General features: G+C 41.2%; 1 protein-coding gene across 2 annotated transcripts in view; it reads right to left on the bottom strand.

Annotated features, from left to right (window-relative positions):
• Window positions 1-1,835: 1,835 nt before the first annotated feature.
• LOC133578681 (kinesin-like protein KIF24) overlaps window positions 1,836-19,099 on the bottom strand; it is a 34,594-nt gene continuing 17,330 nt past the window's right edge. For both annotated transcript variants that reach the window (XM_061933138.1, XM_061933146.1), the window contains 9 exons: window positions 17,118-17,330; window positions 16,953-17,040; window positions 12,620-12,741; window positions 12,424-12,529; window positions 12,267-12,338; window positions 12,083-12,192; window positions 8,778-10,208; window positions 4,045-4,138; window positions 1,836-2,203 (listed from right to left, as the gene is read on the bottom strand). In XM_061933138.1, coding sequence (XP_061789122.1) covers window positions 2,057-2,203; window positions 4,045-4,138; window positions 8,778-10,208; window positions 12,083-12,192; window positions 12,267-12,338; window positions 12,424-12,529; window positions 12,620-12,741; window positions 16,953-17,040; window positions 17,118-17,330 — 2,383 coding nt within the window. In that variant the 3' untranslated portion in view covers window positions 1,836-2,056. The remainder of the gene's footprint in view (window positions 2,204-4,044; window positions 4,139-8,777; window positions 10,209-12,082; window positions 12,193-12,266; window positions 12,339-12,423; window positions 12,530-12,619; window positions 12,742-16,952; window positions 17,041-17,117; window positions 17,331-19,099) is intronic.

Raw genomic sequence — 19,099 nt, 5'->3', positions numbered from 1 at the left:
TGTACAATTATGTCCAGGTCACTCAAATTAGGGAACACAACAACAGATATCATATAATCTATAAACATAATTACATTTTCAAAATAAGCCTTTGAGGCCTTGGATCGGTGGAAGGAATACTTCGAAGACCTCCTCAATCCCACCAACACGTCTTCCTATGACGAAGCAGTGCCTGGGGAATCTGTGGTGGGCTCTCCTATTTCTGGGGATGAGGTTGCTGAGGTAGTTAAAAAGCTCCTCGGTGGCAAGGCCCCAAGGGTAGATGAGATCCGCCCGGAGTTCCTTAAGGCTCTGGATGCTGTGGGGCTGTCTTGGTTGACAAAACTGCAGCACCGCGTGGACATCGGGGGCGGTACCTCTAGATTGGCAGACCGGGGTGGTGGTTCCTCTCTTTAAGTAGGGGAACCGGAGGGTGTGTTCTAACTATCGTGGGATCACACTCCTCAGCCTTCCCGGTAAGGTCTATTTAGGTGGACTGGAAAAGAGGCTACGCCGGATAGTCGAACCTCGGATTCAGGAGGAACAGTGTGGTTTTCGTCCTGGTCGTGGAACTGTGGACCAGCTCTATACTCTCGGCAGGGTCCTTGAGGGTGCATGGGAGTTTGCCCAACCAGTCTACATGCCCTTTGTGGACTTGGAGAAGGCATTCGACCGTGTCCCTCGGGAAGTCCTGTGGGGAGTGCTCAGAGAGTATGGGGTATCGGACTGTCTGATTGTGGCGGTCCGTTCCCTGTACGATCAGTGTCAGAGCTTGGTCCGCATTGCCGGCAGTAAGTCGGACACGTTTCCAGTGAGGGTTGGACTCCGCCAAGGCTGCCCTTTGTCACCGATTCTGTTCATAACTTTTATGGACAGAATTTCTAGGCGCAGTCAGGGTATTGAGGGTATCTAGTTTGGTAGCTGCAGGATTAGGTCTCTGCTTTTTGCAGATGATGTGGTCCTGATGGCTTCACCTGGCCAAGATCTTCAGCTCTCACTGGATCGGTTCGCAGCTGAGTGTGAAGCGACCGAAATGGGAATCAGCACCTCCAAGTCCGAGTCCATGGTTCTCGCCCGGAAAAGGGTGGAGTGCCATCTCCGGTTTGCGGAGGAGACCCTGCCCCAAGTGGAGAAGTTCAAGTACCTCGGAGTCTTGTTCACGAGTGAGGGAAGAGTGGATCGTGAGATCGACAGGCGGATCGGTGAGGCGTCTTCAGTAATGCGGACGCTGTATCGATCCGTTGTGGTGAAGGAGCTGAGCCGGAAGGCAAAGCTCTCAATTTACCGGTCGATCTACGTTACCATCCTCACCTATGGTCATGAGCTTTGGGTTATGACCGAAAGGACAAGATCACGGGTACAAGCAGCCGAAATGAGTTTCCTCCGCCGGGTGGCGGGGCTCTCCCTTAGAGATAGGGTGAGAAGCTCTGTCATCCGAGGGGACCTCAAAGTAAAGCCGCTACTCCTCCACATCGAGAGGAGCCAGATGAGGTGGTTCGGGCATCTGGTCAGGATGCCACCCGATCGCCTCCCTAGGGAGGTCTTTAGGGCACGTCCGACCGGTAGGAGGCCACGGGAAAGACCCAGGACACGTTGGGAAGACTATGTCTCCCGGCTGGCCTGGGAACGCCTCAGGATCCCCCGGGAAGAGCTGGACGAGGTGGCTGGGGAGAGGGAAGTCTGGGCTTCCCTGCTTAGGCTGCTGCCCCCGCGACACGACCTCGGATAAGCGGAAGAAGATGGATGGATGGATGGATGGATGGATATATATATATATAAAGTTTGGGGACCCCTGCTATATGGCATTAATCTTCACAAAGCCTTGTGTACAAAAACACACTGAAATGTAATCATCATATAGATTTATTGTTTGCATTTAAATAACAAAATAAATATCACAATACATTTGAACTACACTGCTAAGCAGTCGGCCATGTAAACATCTGATCACATATTAATCCCTGAGTTGCAGTGGCATCGGCAGTGGATCAGGGTGTTTGTACTTTGAAAGCAGGGACATTAAAAAACAAATGTACACGTTCAGTACATTACATCCTTTTCTACGAGCTTGGTTGATTCAAGCGACTGGTTTATGTTGTGTGTGCTGAAGCTCAGTAACGGAGCTGCTCATACGATATAAGCGCATCTTGGCTCTCATGCTGTGCAGACAGCGGGCATTCCGCTCCATGATCTCCTCCAGCTTCTCCATGTAATCCCCAAATGCCTGCGGAAGAGCAGTGAGTCAATTCAAACTTGATTATACTCATCAGGGCTGAATCAGGCTCAATTGAGGCCCTAAGCAACATTTTATTTGGAGGGCCCCCACTCCTTACACGTTTTCACACCTTTAGTTGACTACACTGCAAAAACTGAAATCTAAGTAAGATTAAATATCTCAAATAAGGGTGATATTTGTTTATTTTCTGTCTGATAAGATAATTCTTCTCACTAAGCAGATTTTATGTTAGAGTGTTTTACTTGTTTTAAGTGTTTTGGTCCTAAATGATGTCAGTAAGATATTACAGCTTGTTGCTGAGATTTGATGACCTATATTGAGTAAAACATGCTTGAAACTAGAATATCAACTGTTGCAAAGCTGTGTCGTCAACACTCACAAGTATAAAACTACTTTTTTAAAGTAATGATTTCTTATTTCAAGCATGTAAAAAAAAAATATGACTTTGACACAATTGTGTCTCATAATTAAAACAGATGTCAGCCAAATGGACTTTGCTCTTTTATTTTCAATGAAACAATAGAAAATACGTACTCATATAGTAGTACAGTTGGCACAGTACAGTAAATCATATGATTTAGCCTGAGCGGCTAGGAGACCCCGAGAGTAACAAGCGGTTGCCTTGTTGCCTTTCCATTAAGAACAATAAATTAGTTTTTAGTATAAATTTGCTGGTTTCAAGAAATGTAATGCCGAGCGCATATCATTATGTCAAGATAATGGCACTAGCATTTACTTCATTTAAGAATATTTTTCAACATATTGAGCAAAAATGTCTTTTTTTTCAACCAAATAAATGATTTTCAAGGTAAAAAATGATTTTCAAGGTAAAAAAAAATGTTCAAGGTAAAAAAAATTTTTCAAGGTAAAAAATCATTTTCAAGGTAAAAAACAATTTTTAAGGTAAAAAAAAAAATTTAAGGTAAAAAAAAATTTTCAAGGTAAAATTTTTTTTTCAAGGTAAAAAATGATTTTCAAAGAAAAAAATGATTCACAAGGTAAACATTTTTTCAAGGTAACATTTTTTTTTCAAGGTAAAAAATGATTTTCAAAGAAAAAAATGATTTCAAGGTAAAAAAAATTTTTAAGGTAAAATTTTTTTTAAGGTTAAAAATGATTTTCAAGGTTAAAAAGGATTTTCAAGGTTAAAAATGATTTTCAAGGTAAAAAATGATTTTCAAGGTAAAAAATGATTTTCAAAGAAAAAAATGATTCACAAGGTAACTTTTTTTTTCAAGGTAAAATTGAGCAAAAAGTCCTCTTTTTTTCTATCAAGAAAAGTGCACTTGTTATTAGTGAGAATATACTTATTTTAAGGTATTTTTGGGTTCATTGAGGTTAGCTAATTTTACTTGTTTTGGAAAGTCTTGACAAGCCGAATTTTCTTGTTCTATTGGCAGATAATTTTGCTTAGTTCAAATGAAATACCCCTCATTTTTGTATTTTTTTTTCTTGTTTTTTAACACTGACTTTTTGCAGTGTATGACTTGAACTAGAATTTAATTAAAATAATGTTATGATATAGAAATACACATTTTGGACTAAAACAAATGGGAAATAAATTACATTTTTTTGTGCAAAATAACCAACTTAACATTATTTAGCAAGACTTCCTGCCACGACTCCCACTGTCGATCGAACTCAGCGTTGATTTGCTTTACAAGAACAGTGCATTAACGCTATGTTCTGTGAGGAGGAAAGTTTGCTAATATTAGTGAGACAGCAGGAATACGTTTGCACTCATTCCATATATAAAGCGCCCTTTCATTTATTAATTGAAATTTTTTCACGTGAAATTGGGGCCCCCCCACAGATGAGTTTCCTCTGACCATGTGGGGCTGCTTGCAGAGAAGGGTCTGCTCCTCGCGCAGCATAGGCTCCATCTCATGGAGCTTCTCCCAGTGGGCCTGAATGATACGCCATCTTAAAAGTGTGGAGGAGAGATGAACAGGACAGGAAAATGTTGCATTCAAAGTACAGTTGTGCTCAAAAATGATAGTCTATTATAAAAAATTTTTTTTTTTTGAAGCATCGTGGTTGTTGGTCTTTGTGTTTGTTAGTTATCAGGTTGCTTCCTGGTTCATGGTGGATAAAAACAGGTGCACACTGCAAAAACTGAAATGTAAGTAAGATTAAATATCTCAAATAAGGGTGATATTTGCTTATTTTCTGTCTGGTAAGATAATTCTTCTCACTAAGCAGATTTTATGTTAGAGTGTTTTACTTGTTTTAAGGGTTTTGCTCCTAAATGATCTCAGTAAGATATTACAGCTTGTTGCTGAGATTTGATGACCTATATTGAGTAAAACATGCTTGAAACTAGAATATCAACTGTTGCAAAGCTGTGTCATCAACACTCACAAGTATAAAACTACTTTTTTAAAGTAATCATTTCTTATTTCAAGCATGAAAAAAAAAAATCATGACTTTGACACAACTGTGTCTCATAATTAAAACAGATGACAGCCAAATGGACTTTGCTGTTTTATTTTCAATGAAACAATAGAAAATATGTACTCATATAGTAGTACAGTTGGCACAGTACAGTAAACTGACAGTTAATATTTAAACATTTAACATGTGACATTTCTAACAATTTTGAACAGAAATAGTTCATGCACATTCAGATTAATTCTTCAAAATTACAATAAAATATTTTTTGGCCGGTGGCCGGGCTGTATATATGCACACTAATTGACTGAAAGAGCACGCACTTGGCGCGATGATGTCATGTTATCGATGGAAAAATGCATTTTTAGACAAAATGATTTGCCTGAGCGGATAGAAGACCCAGAGAGTAACAAGCGGTTGCCTTGTTGCCTTTCCATTAAGAACAATAAATTAGTTTTTAGTATAAGTTTGCTGGTTTCAAGAAATGTAATGCCGAGCGCATATCATTATGTCAAGATAATGGCACTAGCATTTACTTCATTTAAGAATATTTTTCAACATTTTGAGCAAAAAGGTCTCTCTTTTTTTTCTACCAAGAAAAGTGCACTTGTTATTAGTGAGAATATACTTATTTTAAGGTATTTTTGGGTTCATTGAGGTTAGCTCATTTTACTTGTTTTGGAAAGTCTTGACCAGCCAAATTTTCTTGTTCTATTGGCAGATCATTTTGCTTAGTTCAAATAAAATACCCCATTTTTGTATTATTTTTCTTGTTTTTGAACACTGACTTTTTGCAGTGCAGTCATTATGCTTCTATGGCTTGTCGGACAATTCATTGCCTTTTAAAGGGAACTGCACCTTTTGGTATTAGTGAAAAACTGCTAGTAAAAGGCGGCGACCAATGCAGGTAATAATGCAATTCATTTACTGCGCGTAGCCTTCTAAAAAACATCCAACAGCCGCCAACAACGCTCCATTTACACGCACGCTATAGTGACACTGGTTTTTTTTAAAGAGCTAACACAGAGGAACTACTTCTCTGGCATAGTGACACATCACCTTGCTACTCTAACCGCTGGCGAGTAGCAACTCAAGGAGAGCACAAGTGCTGAAAGATACAACATTCCATCAGCCGGTATCATACTTGCCAACCTTGAGACCTCCGAATTCGGGAGATTTCGGGGGGGTTCGGGGGCCGGCTTAAGGGGGGAGGAGTATCTTAGAATTCACTAAAATTCAAGTATTTCTTATATAATATATATATATATATATATATATATATATATATATATATATATATATATATATATATATATATATATATATATATATATATCCATCCATCCATCCATTTTCTACCACTTATTCCCTTTGGGGTCGCGGGGGGCGCTGGAGCCTATCTCAGCTACAATCGGGCGGAAGGCGGGGTACACCCTGGACAAGTCGCCACCTCATCGCAGGGCCAACACAGATAGACAGACAACATTCACACTCACATCCACACACTAGGGCCAATTTAGTGTTGCCAATCAACTTATCCCCAGGTGCATGTCTTTGGACATGCACCTGGGGATATATATATATATATATACATATATATATAAATAAAATAAATACTTGACTTTCAGTGAATTCTAGCTATATATATATATATATATATATATATATATATATATATATACACACATATATATATATATATATATATATATATATATATATATATATATATATATATATATATATATATATATATATATATATATATATATATACACACATATATATATATATATATATATACATATATATATAAATAAAATAAATACTTGACTTTCAGTGAATTCTAGCTATATATATATATATATATATGTATTTTATTATATATATATGTATATATATATATATATATATATATATATATAATAAAATACATATATATATATATATAGCTAGAATTCACTGAAAGTCAAGTATTTATTGTATTTATGTATATGTATGTATGTATATATATATATATATATATATATATATATATATATATATATATATATATATATATATATATATATATATATATATAAAAGAAGTACTTGAAGTTCAGTGTTCATTTATTTACACATATACACACACACAACACTCCTCTACTCATTGTTGTATTTGAAAGTGCAATGCTTTGCAGCCAGTAGCACAGCCTTTGAAGGAGCATAGGTATGGGCAGCATCTGTGAAATTTAATTTGCAGAAAAGGAGTGAGTTTAAGGGTTGAATTGTCCATCCTCGTTCTATTCTCTGTCACTCGTCGTCGCCATGACTGCTTCTTCTTCGTTCTTCTGCTTCGTCTCCTTCTTGTTGTTTGTGCAGTTGTGCGCTCTCCAAAAGCCGTAGATGTTATGACGTGACTGGGCCGGCACGCTGTTTATGTGAAGGAAAAGCGGACGTGACGACAGGCTGTCCTCACTCAGGTCCGCACGGACCTGGAGGGGGCGTGCCTTAAGTCCGTCTGGAAATCGGGAGAAATTCGGGAGAATGGTTGTCCCGGGAGATTTTCGGGAGAGGCACTGAAATTCGTGAGTCTTCCGGAAAATACGGGAGGGTTGGCAAGTATGGCCGGTATCCAAGTAAGCAGACATTGTAAGTCGGTGTTTTATGTTATTTGAAACGTTTAGCGCAGGGGTGCTCACACCTTTTCTGCAGGCGAGCTACTTTTCAATTGATCAAGTCGTGGGGATCTACCTCATTCATATATATAATTTATATTTACTTATTTATGAAACATATGTTTTTGTTAACAAGTTAAAGGTGTTTAATGATAATACAAGCGTGTTTAACACATATAGTTAATATTGTTAATAAATTAAAGGTGTTTAATGAAAATACAAGTACCGGTATGTTTAACACATATAGTTAATATTGTTAACAAGTTAAAGGTGTTTAATGATAATGCAAGCATGTTTAACACAGAGTTAATATTGTTAATAAGCTAAAGGTGTTTAAAGATAATACCAGCATGTTTAACATATAGTTAATATTGTTAACAAGTTAAAGGTGTTTAATGATAATACAAGCATGTTTAACACATATAGTTAATATTGTTAATAAGTTAAAGGTGTTTAAAGATAATGCAAACATGTTTAACACATATAGTTAATATTATTAACAAGTTAAAGATGTTTAGTGATAATGCAAGCATGTTTAACACATATAGTTAATATTGTTAATAAATTAAAGGTGTTTAAAGATAATACAAGCATGTTTAACACATATAGATTCCTTTCTTTCATGAAGACAAGAATATAAGTTGGTGTATTACCTGATTCTGATGACTTGCATTGATAGGAATCAGACAGTGGTGCTGATAATGTCCGCATTTTCGAATGGAGGGGAAAAAATGTCCTCCTTTCTGTCCAATACCACATGAAAGTGGTTGGTTTTTGGCATCTTATTTGTCCAGCTTCCGTACTCCTTTGTATACACTTTACAAGAAATACATTGTCGGCAAACTCCGTAGCTTGCTAGCTTGTGCACGCCAGCTTTCTGAGACTCTTATTTTGGTAGCGCAGGCAGGATGAAGCAGAGCTTTTATTGTGCAACTGTGCAGTCGGTCTTTGGAGTTTTGACGACAGGTACGGCGCCAGAGTCTGTTGAAATAAAGTGTTTCTCGCCTTCCAGTCGGTAATTTGAATGAGCTGGCAGCAGCCAGCGTCATCTCAGAAGACCCTCGGGTGCCGTGAATGTCAATCAAGTGACGAAAGTGACGTCATAGTGAAGATTTATGATCGCTCATTTTTAGGACTATTTTTTTAATGGCTGGCTGGTGATCGACTGACACACCCTCCGAGATCGACCGGTAGCTCGCGATCGACGTAATGAGCACCCCTGGTTTAGCGCAGAGCAACGGTACCGATCATTGCTCTATCAATGCCCCCAGGAAAGAAGTTTCGGTAAAGCTTAAAATGACCAAAATACTGTAAATATTTAATGTTATCATAAATGTGCCTGTTACTACATTACATGCAGTGTTGTTGTTTTTAGAGGGTTTTATAGGTACCTGCAATGTTAGCTGCCTTTTATGAGCAGTTTTCACTATTGAAAAGATTCTCACACAAGGATTGTGCACGATGAGCAAAATTTCCCAAAAAGTTCCCCTTTAACACAAATGCAGTACTTACTTGTCATGATCCATGTGGCCAACAGTGCCCATTTTCAGTTGTAACTCCTGGTTGATGGTTGTCTCTTTATAAAGTAACTCTCCAGGACTTTCAGTTTGGACTTTAGAGTTGTGGCCCGGAAATGGTTGAAGTTGTTCTGCCACAGGGTTTGTGGGACAATGTGTCTTTGTCGAGGACTTTGAGAGAACAGGTTTGCAAGGGATGTTCTGTTCTGGATGGTTAGCTGGGGTTTCAGGCTGCTCTGGGAGATGATTGGTGGCTAGCTTGGCGTCAGAAGTAGGATCCCAGGGGTTCTTTATTACCGGACAACATTCAGCGTCTTTATATGTTGCATGTGTGATATGATCCGGCTTCCTCTCAAGAAAACTGAGATAGTTACTGGCGTGGTCTCGTTGACTCGTGGTGGAATCCTCACAAGTATCTTCCTGAGACATTCTGCCTGTTCTTGGTGTCTGGGAGTCTCTTGAACTGGTCTCTCCACTCATTCTGTACGACACCGCCTGAGTTTTTGCTACAAATCGAGGTAGGTTTTTTGGTTTCTCGCTTGTTTGTTGACAAGCGGCGTGGGCTGCAGACTGGCGGTCAACGAGAGGGGCGCCGAAGAAGACGTCGGGCTTGTGGACACAGTGGGCTGACGCTAGACTGTCAGTCCACAAGCCATCGAGCGAGGGATCCATTTCCAAAGAGTCCTCGCCTATCTCTGCGGAGCTGAAGGACGCCAGGGCGACATCGGCCGCCATGTGGGCCGCTTCTAGCTCTGTTGTTACCACCTGAGCCCACCTCAACTGTTCCCTTTGAACCCCATCGTTTCCAATGGCGTCGTCCTTTACGTTGTTAAAAGGCGACGGCGCACCATTGCTTCCAATCCCGCTGTCGTTCACACTGGAGGTGTCCTTCGAACTGGAATACATCCGGTCTGAACACGAGAGAGAGGACGAAGCTTGAGACGAGAGCGACTGTCGGCTGGAGGCAGACGGGGTGATGGAGAACGGCACAAACTTCTGCAGTTGCTGGTGATACTGGCGCAGGTGATGCTGCATCTCTTCATCCCTCTTGCCCACCACAGCATCACCTTCAGTCTCAACTTGCTTCTCTTGCCTTCTCCTATATTCACGCCTCTCTTCCCTTTTGTAACTGTCGCCCTTTTCCTGCGAGCCTATGAGTAGGCTCACTTTTTCAGGCCCGACCCGGCGTTTGGCCGTGGCGGTTCTCTCCTCGTCAGATCTGCTGGTCTTTGGTGTGGAAGAGCGGACCGTGTATGCTGAGGGCTTCTTTGAGGTGGGGAAAATGGCTTTCGGTATTCCCATTTTTGGCTTCTTAGGGAGACTGTTTCCTCTCGGGATGTCTCCATTGATGCTATTGGACAGGCTGCATTTGGCAAGAGGTACAGTTCTGCTTTCTCTTCCTCCTTGGCCCCTCAACTCCTTCACACTGTGGTACATAAAGCAAGTTGTACAGCAGCTCCCACCACTCTCATTTCAGCAAGTATTCTTATTACATCATATCTTATCAACACTAAACTTGGATATACTTTAAGACAGTGGTTCTTAAAGGGGAACATTATCACCAGACCTATGTAAGCGTCAACATATACCTTGATGTTGCAGAAAAAATACCATCTTTTTTTAACCGATTTCCGAACTCTAAATGGGTGAATTTTGGCGAATTAAACGCCTTTCTATTATTCGCTCTCTTATGTGACGTCACATCGGGAAGCAAACCGCCATTTTTCACTTTCGTCGGTGTGTTGTCGGAGGGTGTAACAACACGAACAGGGACGGATTCAAGTTGCACCAGTGGCCCAAAGATGCGAAAGTGGCAAGAAATTGGAGAAATTTGTTCAAAATACGAGGGTGTGGGGAAAGCCGACGAAATGGTCAGTCGTTTGTTCCGCACACTTTACCGACGAAAGCTATGCTACGACAGAGATGGCAAGAATGTGTGGATATCCTGCGACACTCAAAGCAGATGCATTTCCAACGATAAAGTCAAAGAAATCTGTTATTTTCCGTTTTTTCGACTGTTTTCCGTACCTTGGAGACATCATGCCTCGTCGGTGTGTTGTCGGAGGGTGTAACAACACGAACAGGGACGGATTCAAGTTGCACCAGTGGCCCAAAGATGCGAAAGTGGCAAGAAATTGGATGTTTGTTCCGCACACTTTACCGACGAAAGCTATGCTACGACAGAGATGGCAAGAATGTGTGGATATCCTGCGACACTCAAAGCAGATGCATTTCCAACCATAAAGTCAAAGAAATCTGCCGCCAGACCCCCATTGAATCTGCCGGAGTGTGTGAGCAATTCAGGGACAAAGGACCTCGGTAGCACGGCAAGAAATGGCGGCAGTTTGTTCCCGCAGACAAGCGAGCTAAACCCCCTGGATGTCTTGGCTCACACCGTCCCTTATGCCACCGAAGATGATCAAGAGAAGAATATCGACCCTAGCTTCCCTGGCCTTCTGACATCAACTCCAAAACTGGACAGATCAGCTTTCAGGAAAAGAACGCGGATGAGGGTATGTCTACAGAATATATTAATTGATGAAAATTGGGCTGTCTGCACTCTCAAAGTGCATGTTGTTGCCAAATGTATTTCATATGCTGTAAACCTAGTTCATTGTTAGTTTCCTTTAATGGCAAACAAACACATACCAATCGTTGGTTAGAAGGCGATCGCCGAATTCGTCCTCGCTTTCTCCCGTGTCGCTGGCTGTCGTGTCGTTTTCGTCGGTTTCGCTTGCATACGGTTCAAACCGATATGGCTCAATAGCTTCAGTTTCTTCTTCAATTTCGTTTTCGCTACCTGCCTCCACACTACAACCATCCGTTTCAATACATGCGTAATCTGTTGAATCGCTTAAGCCGCTGAAATCCGAGTCTGAATCCGAGCTAATGTCGCTATAGCTTGCTGTTCTTTCCGCCATGTTTGTTTGTGTTGGCATCACTATGTGACGTCACAGGAAAATGGACGGGTGTTTATAACGATGGTTAAAATCAGGCACTTTGAAGCTTTTTTTTTAGGGATATTGCGTGATGGGTAAAATTTTGAAAAAAACTTCGAAAAATATAATAAGCCACTGGGAACTGATTTTTAATGGTTTTAACCCTTCTGAAATTGTGATAATGTTCCCCTTTAAACACAATTTGGGCATGTTCACTGTGAGGTGTTCATTGTCATTTTTTACTGGATAGTAAATCTTTACTGCTATACAAGCTGAACACTGACTACTCTAATGTATATTCAAGTGACTTTATGGTCAAATATACTGTAAAACAAAACAACTCCCCTTTCTTTCCACTTACCGGTCAGCATATCGCAGCGTGTTAAGTGTGTGCTCTGTTGCGCTGTGACCGGGTGAAATGTTGGCAATCATGCAAGTCATTGAATTACCAACAAATGAGTCTTTTAAGACCTGGGACGAAAAAAAATGGGTTTAGTGATTCGACATGAAAGGTAACTAATACAAACCAGGAAAAGTCTTAGTACCTGAGTGAGTTTGCTTTGTCTGAAAGGTGTGTGCCGCTGCTCTTGATCTAGTGAGCGGATGCATTCTTTAAGCTGAGAGAGGGCAATATCAGATATCGGTAAGAAAGCCGATACAGTATCGGATATCCCAATGTCCTAAGTGTTTGTTGTAGCTTACAGCCAGCAGACTCTGGTTGATTTCCGCTCCTTCCATTCGAGTTTGCCAGTCTGCCGCCTTGGTGTCCGATGCCCTCTCGCTCCCCGCCAAGTCAATGAACCACATTCTGCACATAGGCACAAACGTATGAATAATATAGCACACTCCAAGTACACTAGACATTATGAGGTCTGACCAGACAATGTTGTCTTTTTACCTGCCAATTATCTGCTGGTTTGCAGATCGGAGCTGGATCTGAAGCAAGGCATGGGAACGAGACGAGAGCGGATTCACGCCGCTGACCCTCTTGGTGCGTGCTGCTAAACCCTGTGACATCACCTTTAACCCCAACAGACAGGCAGATTGTTGCAAGTATTTAGAGCAGGGGTGTCAAACTCAAATACAGAGTGGGCCAAAATTTAAAACTGAACAAAGCCGCAGGCCAAGGTTGAACAAGGTAACCTTTTAATAGGGACCCAAACAAGTTTTGCATTAAATATTGAACAAGCAAGGCTTATATAACTTTATAGTGACACGCAAAATCGAGTTTCAAATAATAATAATAATAATAATAAAAAAATATCAAGTATCAAGTAAAACGTAAATAAAAATGTAATGCCTTTTTTCTATTTTTGCAGCCTTCTGAGGTAAATATCAAAATAAACCTTTTCCACAGGCTACTAATACATTTGAAAATAAAATAACAATAATGAATGAATCAAACATTCAAGCCGTGAAGTAGCAAGAGAAAGTGCATAAAATAAAACGTTAATTATTGCTCAGTTTGCGACACTGATTTGCTTTAACACTGAATATGGAACAAGCAACGCTTATATAACTTAAAATAAATAAAAATCAACTTTCAAAAAACAAACGAAAAAACATCAATGGTATATTAAATTAAAAAAATAAATAAAATGGAATGCCTCTTTTCTATTTGCAGCCTTCTGAGGTAAATATCAACATTAACTTTTTCCACAGGCTAATAAATTTGAAAATAAAATAATAATAATTCAACCACTCAGGCCTTTTTACTGCTCAATTTGCGACACAACTAATCTTTTCTTGGATGCTAGTTCATTAATGTCGGGGCTCAGGTGGGCGGGGTTTGGTGTATGTTGTAGCGTCAAGGGGTTCTGGGTATTTGTCCTGTTGTGTTTATGTTGTGTTACGGTGCGGATGTTCTCCCGAAATGTGTCTGTCATTCTTGTGTGGTGTGGGTTCACAGTGTGGCACATATTTGTAACAGTGTTAAAGTTGTTTATGCGGCCACCCCCAGTGTGACCTGTATGGCTGTTGATCAAGTATGCCTTGCATTCACTTATGTGTGTGTAAAAGCCGCATATATTATGTGACTGGGCCGGCACGCTGTTTGTATGGAGGAAAAACGGACGTGACGACAGGTTGTAGAGGACGCTAAAGGCAGTATCTTTAAGGCACGTCCCCCAATATTATTGTCCGGGTGGAAATTCGGGAGAATGGTTTCCCTGGGAGATTTTCGGGAGGGGCACTGAAATTCGGGAGTCTCCCGGGAAAATCGGGAGGGTTGGCAAGTATGACTATTAGCGGTGAATGCGGTGGGCCAGCTCTATGTGAATTTGATATTGCCTCAAGGGCCAAATGAAATTACGCGGCGGGCCAGAGTTTGACACCCATGATTTAGAGGTTTTAACCCTAGTCTTAAAAAGTGCCCTTTCAATGACGTACAAACATTAATATGTCTCCCTTAAGCCTCTTTATGAGCATGAAATGTGAGGAAAATCAATCATGCTTGTTTGCTCCACTTTTTGAGAGAAACAATCACACTTTATTTAAAGAAACACCTTTCCTACATAAAAAATGCAACCCAAACTGTGTTTGAAAATGAAAAGAAAAAAAAGTTGCGATTTTCCTGACATCTTAAAGTACAAACCCCGTTTCCATATGAGTTGGGAAATTGTGTTTGATGTGAATATAAACGGAATACAATGATTTGCAAATCATTTTCAACCCATATTCAGTTGAATATGCTACAAAGACAACATATTTGATGTTCAAACTGATAAACATTTTTTCTTTTGCAAATAATCATTAACTTTAGAATTTGATGCCAGCAACACGTGACAAAGAAGTTGGGAACGGTGGCAATAAATACTGATAAAGTTGAGGAACGCTCATCAAACACTTATTTGGAACATCCCACAGGTGAGCAGGCTAATTGGGAACAGGTGGGTGCCATGATTGAGTATAAAAGTAGATTCCATGAAATGCTCAGTCATTCACAAACAAGGATGGGGCGAGGGTCACCACTTTGTCAACAAATGCGTGAGCAAATTGTTGAACAGTTTAAGAAAAACCTTTCTCAACCAGCTATTGCAAGGAATTTAGGGATTACACCATCTACGGTCCGTAATATCATCAAAGGGTTCAGAGAATCTGGAGAAATCACTGCACGTAAGCAGCTAAGCCCGTGACCTTCGATCCCTCAGGCTGTACTGCATCAACAAGCGACATCAGTGTGTAAAGGATATCACCACATGGGCTCAGGAACACTTCAGAAACCCACTGTCAGTAACTACAGTTGGTCGCTACATCTGTAAGTACAAGTTAAAACTCTCCTATGCAAGGCGAAAACCGTTTATCAACAACACCCAGAAACGCCGTCGGCTTCGCTGGGCCTGAGCTCATCTAAGATGGACTGATACAAAGTGGAAAAGTGTTCTGTGGTCTGACGAGTCCACATTTCAAATTGTTTTTGGAAACTGTGGACGTCGTGTCCTCTGGACCAAAGAGGAAAAGAACCATCCGGATTGTTATAGGCGCAAAGTTGAAAAGCCAGCATGTGTGATGGTATGGGGGTGTATTAGTGCCCAAGACATGGGTAACTTACACATCTGTGAAGGCGCCATTAATGCTGAAAGGTACATACAGGTTTTGGAGCAACATGTTGCCATCCAAGCAACGTTACCATGGACGCCCCTGCTTATTTCAGTAAGACAATGCCAAGCCACGTGTTACGTCAACGTGGCTTCATAGTAAAAGAGTGCGGGTACTAGACTGGCCTGCCTGTAGTCCAGACCTGTCTCCCATTGAAAATGTGTGGCGCATTATGAAGCCTAAAATACCACAACGGAGACCCCCGGACTGTTGAACAACTTAAGCTGTACATCAAGCAAGAATGGGAAATAATTCCACCTGAGAAGCTTAAAAAATGTGTCTCCTCACTTCCCAAACGTTTACTGAGTGTTGTTAAAAGGAAAGGCCATGTAACACAGTGGTGAACATGCCCTTTCCCAACTACTTTGGCACGTGTTGCAGCCATGAAATTCTAAGTTAATTATTATTTGCAAAAAAATAAAATAAAGTTTATGAGTTTGAACATCAAATATCTTGTCTTTGTAGTGCATTCAACTGAATATGGGTTGAAAAGGATTTGCAAATCAGTGTATTCCGTTTATATTTACATCTAACACAATTTCCCAACTCACATGGAAACGGGGTTTGTAAAAAGCTTGTTGCTCATGCTTCCTCATGGACATGATGCCCCCGTTGACCCGGGGGGAAAAAACAGGCTTCGCTACACTTCTTAAAAAAACATCAGTCAGCTACAGACAAGAGAGTGAACAAGGGAACACGTTTGTTGAACTTTATTGTTCTTCAACAAATAAGCTAACCTGGCATGCTGCTAGCTATATTAGTTAATGTTGATAATTTGTCCTACTCCTTAAAGGGCTCATCTAAATGCTGACAATGGCACTTATTTCATAGACAACATACTTCTAATTCACTAATGAGGCACCTGTGACACATATATAAAAAAGTTGGAAAAAAAAAAGGTAATAGGCTAGGACAGAGGTCGGCAACCCAAAATGTTGAAAGAGCCATATTGGACCAAAAATACAAAAACAAATCTGTCTGGAGCCGCAAAAAATTAAAAGCCATATTACATACAGATAGTGTCATGAGATATAAATTTAATTAAGAGGACTTAAAGGAAACTAAATGAGCGCAAATATAGCTACAAATGAGGCATAATGATGCAATATGTACATATAGCTAGCCTAAATAGCATGTTAGCATCGATTAGCTTGCAGTCATGCAGTGACCAAATATGTCTGATTAGCACTCCACACAAGTCAATAACATCAACAAAACTCACCTTTGTGCATTCACGCACAACGTTAAAAGTTTGGTGGACAAAATGAGACAGAAAAAGAAGTGGCATAAAACACCTCCTAGAAAGTCGGAGAAATGTTCCATATAAACAAACTACGGTGAGTTCAAGGACCGCCAAAATTAGTAGGACAAAACAGCGCTCGCCAAATACTCGAATCAGTGAAGCATGTTTAATACAAACAGTGTGATTTCTAACAATTAGGGAGGTTTGTCATGTTTGTCCTCCTATAGAAACCATATTAAAACAAAAAAAATGTTTCCCCTCATCTTTTTCCATACATTTTTGAAAAAGCTCCAGAGCCACTAGGGCGGCGCTAAAGAGCCGCATGCGGCTCTAGAGCCGCGGGTTGCCGACCCCTGGGCTAGGAGAAATTCGCTAAAAAATGTCGCCAAACCTTCATCAGTGAGTTGACGGTGTCCACTCTGACATCACAAAGTCCTGCAATGTGAACCACGTTGTGACCGTCTTCCCTCACAAACAATCTGTGTAAGAGCAAAAATAATAAGATGGCACATAGCATGGAGGTGCCATTCAAACCATTTTAAAGCAACACAAAAACCTTTTCCTGTTGTTCAACAGGTCATAGAGCTGACGGCAGTAGATCTCACAGAAGCTGACATACACCAGCAGGGGGCTGTGCGTGGCCAACAGGTGAGCAAAGATGTCCTGGGCCGCCAGGAAGTACAAGCCCGGCTCATTGGGAGAAGAACCCATCATGGTGTGAGTCTTACCCGCGCCCGTCTGCCCGAAGGCAAAACAGGTAGCCTTCCCCCTACACGCACACAAAACACAAACATAAGACATCACATGGGCAAAGATAAGACCTTCTGGAGGAAGGTTCTGTGGTCAGATGAAACAAAAATGGAGTTGTTTGGCCACAAAAGCCAGCAATGTTTGGAGGGGAAAAGGTGAGGCCTTTAATGCCAGGAACACCATGCCTGCCGTCAAGCATGGTGGTGGTAGTATCATGCTCTGGGCCTGTTTTGCTGCCAATGGGACTGTTGCTTTACGGATGTCAAAACGAGGAGGATTTCGCAGCTTACTGCGAGGATTGTTCTCCCAGGACGCAAACGGACTACTCTGGACAAGGGGTGCAGGTAAAAACATGATTTAATCTTGCCTCAAAAAGTGAAAACAAAAAGGCGCACAAGGCGAAGGCACAACTTAGCGCGGGATACAAAAACTAACACTTAGGCAGAACTATGGACATGAAACAAAAACTCGCTAACTGTGGCATGAATAAACAAAACTTACTTGGCATAGCATGAAGCGAACAATCGCATGAAAACGAACATGAATCTGTGGCATGAAACGAGCATGAAACAATCAATACAGAGCATGAAAAGAACACTCTAGTATACTCTAGCCTTTGAATAGCCCCCTTTTTTTAGACCAGTTTCTTTTCTTTTCTCCTCTGCTCCCCCCTATCCCTTGTGGAGGGGGAGACACTCAGGTCCGGTGGCCATGGATGGGGTGCTGGCTGTCCGGGGTCGGGACCCGGAGTGGACCGCTCGCCTGTGTATCGGTTGGGAACATCTCTGCACTGCTGACCCGTCTCCGCTCGGGATGGTTTCCTGCTGACCCCACTGTGGACTGGACTCTTACTGTTATGCTGGATCCACTATGGACTGTACTCTTACAATATTATGTTAGACCCACTCGACATCCATTGCATTCGGTCTCCCTAGAGGGGGGGGGGGGGGGGGGGGGGGTTACCCACATATGCGGTCCTCTCCAAGGTTTCTCATAGTCATTCACATCGACGTCCCACTGGGGTGAGTTTTTCCTTGCCCTTATGTGGGCTTTGTACCGAGGATGTCGTTGTGGCTTGTGCAGCCCTTTGAGACACTTGTGATTTAGGGCTATATAAATAAACATTGATTGATTGATTGATCAACACAGCAATGTCGCCAGCCCGACTAACTGGCAACGACAGGCTTAAATAACCTCTTTGATTAGAGCCAGGTGCGTGTGTCAAATGAGGCAGGTGAAACCAATGAGTCGCCATGGTGACCAAACAAGGGAGAGCAAACAGGAACTTTTGGAGTCTTAAACAAACAGAAAATAACAAAAAACACATGATCCAGACCACAGATCATGACAACAGAGAGTAAATGGGACAATGAAAAAGGAGGATTACCTCCAAATTCTTCAGGACAACCTAAAATCATCAGCCCCGGAGGTTGGGTCTTGGGCGCAGTTGGGTGTTCCAACAGGACAAGGACCCCAAACACATTTTAAAAGTGGTAAAGGAATGGCTAAATCAGGCTAGAATGAAGGTTTTAGAATGGCCTTCCCAAAGTCCTGACTTAAACGTGTGGACAATACTGAAGAAACAAGTCCATGTCAGAAAAGCAACACATTTAGCTGAACTGCACCAATTTTGTCAAAGGGGAACATTATCACCAGACCTATGTAAGTGTCAATATATACCTTGGTGTTGCAGAAAAAAGACCATATATTTTTTTAACCGATTTCCGAACTCTAAATGGGTGAATTTTGGCGAATTAAATGCCTTTCTAATATTCGCTCTCGGAGCGA

Source organism: Nerophis lumbriciformis, linkage group LG03 (genome assembly GCF_033978685.3).
Source record: "Nerophis lumbriciformis linkage group LG03, RoL_Nlum_v2.1, whole genome shotgun sequence".
NCBI lineage: Eukaryota > Metazoa > Chordata > Actinopteri > Syngnathiformes > Syngnathidae > Nerophis > Nerophis lumbriciformis.
The sequence above is the reverse complement of the archived record's forward strand: the minus strand, read 5'-3'. Positions and strand labels throughout refer to the sequence as shown.